This window comes from Choristoneura fumiferana, chromosome 11 (genome assembly GCF_025370935.1).
Source record: "Choristoneura fumiferana chromosome 11, NRCan_CFum_1, whole genome shotgun sequence".
NCBI lineage: Eukaryota > Metazoa > Arthropoda > Insecta > Lepidoptera > Tortricidae > Choristoneura > Choristoneura fumiferana.
This window is the reverse complement of record NC_133482.1, coordinates 7,394,780-7,397,451: the sequence shown is the minus strand read 5'-3', so window position 1 is coordinate 7,397,451 and position 2,672 is coordinate 7,394,780. Positions and strand designations below refer to the sequence as shown.

At 34.7% G+C, this 2,672-nt stretch overlaps 1 protein-coding gene across 1 annotated transcript; it reads right to left on the bottom strand.

Annotated features, from left to right (window-relative positions):
• Positions 1-498: 498 nt before the first annotated feature.
• On the bottom strand, positions 499-2,445 carry Max (MYC associated factor X). Its single transcript, XM_074094822.1, has 4 exons — positions 2,185-2,445; positions 2,043-2,111; positions 997-1,107; positions 499-642 (listed from the first exon to the last, which is right to left on the bottom strand). The coding sequence occupies exons 1-4, from the start codon at positions 2,224-2,226 to the stop codon at positions 499-501; spliced, it is 366 nt and encodes a 121-aa protein (XP_073950923.1). The 5' UTR covers positions 2,227-2,445.
• Positions 2,446-2,672: the final 227 nt, after the last annotated feature.

Here is a 2,672-nt window from a genome sequence, read left to right as displayed (position 1 = left end):
TTCTTTATCATCTCAGACCTATACAAACACCACAGATATAGATTACACTAAACACCTCAATCTGTATGAAAACCAACCGTGTCACTTTTTTTATATCTACTGTGATGTCTCAAGAGCGAATTAACGATGTGAATTCCCTGATGTCCGCGCAAAATCGGTTCAAATGCGCCGCCCGACCGCGCCGTGGGGCTCGAGTCAGTCACTAGCGGTGCTAGCTCGGACTCAAACCTACAAAGGCCATGGGTTATTGGCAAGGAGCGAAATTTCTCATGGCAAAAATCAAACATCAAAGGGATTGAACATAAGTTTTATCGACTATCGATAAATATTTCAGCAATTAATGAAACAGCAAAATAGTAGCTTAGTACTTTAAAATAGCACTTTTTAAGAGATGTTATTACAATTAAAATATAAAACCACTGCCATAGTTTTTAAATACTTATTCCTTGTAATAAATATGTACTTAAAAAGTATGCTAGATGTATAATAAATAACTTCTTAAGTTAAATTCGGCTTACTTTGGGATTCCAGTAAATTGTTTTGTCTCTTCAAATCATCAATATCTTGCTGATGGGAGTTATTTTTCCGTCTCATGAACTGGATATATTCTGCGGCTTTTTTCAAGATCTGTGCTCTGCTTGCCTGAAAAAAAAGAAAGAAAACATTAGTCAGTTGTACAAATTTGGATCATGTAGGACATATTCTTAATAAACTTGTGTGGAAAAGCATGTAACATAACTCAGTAGACATAGGGGACATACTATTATAGCATGCTTACATGAGTCATGAAAGAATTGCCTCAAAACTGTCACAACTCCTAACTTTTAGTGGATTGTACAAAATCATACTTTTAATAAGTAACTTGGGAGACATTACAAATTAATATTGTTTCATTGTGCAACAACTGTGTCAGTTTAGTCCTGACCTATGAAAATAACAGTGAATGTAAGCAATATTGAGATGAAATGAAAGTTCAAAATAGGTTACCTTACATACCACTTTCTCACCCTGCAATGCAGGTACAGAATCTCTTAATGATGTAAAACTATCCTTTATGTGATCTCTTCTTTTTCTCTCCAATGCATTATGGTGTGCTCTCTTCTCCGCCTGAAACATTGTAGACTTATTTCTTGGTATTTCAACATTGCATTTCAATTATGGATCAAACAGAGCTGATATCATGTGGCAATAATGTTGCTATTTTGATTGTGCATTATAACCCCATATAAAATATAACACAAAGGACAACCTAGAACATTGGTTTTAAATATGAGAGTTATTAATTTTCCAAATAAAGTAAAAACAGCAGGAAATGACTGGACTGGAATTATGGTACAGGCAAAGAAACATGGCTCCAAGGATGAATGTCTCCTCTTTCACCCCTAGAGTTACTAATGTGAATAAAAAAAAGCTACATGTTTAAAAAAGGAATAAAATTATATTTCTTGAGCAACCATGATTATGATGCTACCGACATAATAGCAAAAGAAAAGGTAAATTTTAAAGATTAAGGGGCTGTTTCACCATCCATTGATTAGTGTTAACTGGCAGTTAGACGTGATGCCGTCTCTATTCATTTTGTTTGAATATACGGAGACCGCATCACATATAACCGTCGGTTAACGCTAATCAATGGATGGTGAAACAAGCCCCTAAATCAATCAAAATCACTAATTGGTAAGTTAGATCAAATTTATTGTGTTAGGGAATTAAAACAAAACTATTTTCTTTATTTTATCTAGTAAAAATAGTAAAGTTTGGTATCAAAAAAACAACACTATTCATTACATTCAATCACAGTGTTTGTGGCTTCCTGCTTCACGATGAGATGTATCTCCATCTTAATTACTGTTATTTAGACGAGTAACAAGAAAATATTCGACAATTTGAACATTGCAACTACAAATAAAATTGTTGGTAAACACTCATCAAGAAACAACCACTTCAAAGCAATCTCACTAGTCACATGGTATTTTTAAGTAGATAAGCGGAAAATGAACCCGCCAAAAGTATCGCAGCAGAAAAGCACTGTCAATTTATACCTGGGAATAGTATCCACTTGCACCACTGCTATTCCTACCGTGAGTACGAGAATCGGAGTCATTTTCAGCCTGAAAGCAAGGAAAACCTAATGTAACAACAAACGGGACTAGAAACAATATGCCACACGGGAACAACACCTACATCACTTTCGATATCAATGTCACGATCGTCGTCACTCATCATTATGTAGCGTTACTTAAAACTAATAATTATATGTAATCCACCACTACTACCAATCGCAAATCATACGTGAACTATAAAGAAAGCAGCTACATAAAAATAACACGGTACAAATAACAGGGATGTCACTTGGAATTTGCACAAAAGAATGAATAGAATAGAACGCGTAAGCGTGACATAACGTCACAAGTTTGCGAAGTGTAACCTTCCAAGTTTTAAGCGAAAAGGAATACAACTAGCCCCGTAAGTGAAACGGAGATAGCGTAAAAATGCCACTCGACTTCTTTTTTTTGCCGTGTTCATGGAATGTTTGAGGTATTGTTTTTACAATTATGTTGTACGCAAACTCGTATTTTCCTTTTATTTTTCCATATTTAAAATGTATAAATAATTAATAAATAAATATCATGGGACACTTGACACCAATTGACCTTGTCCGAAACTAAGCA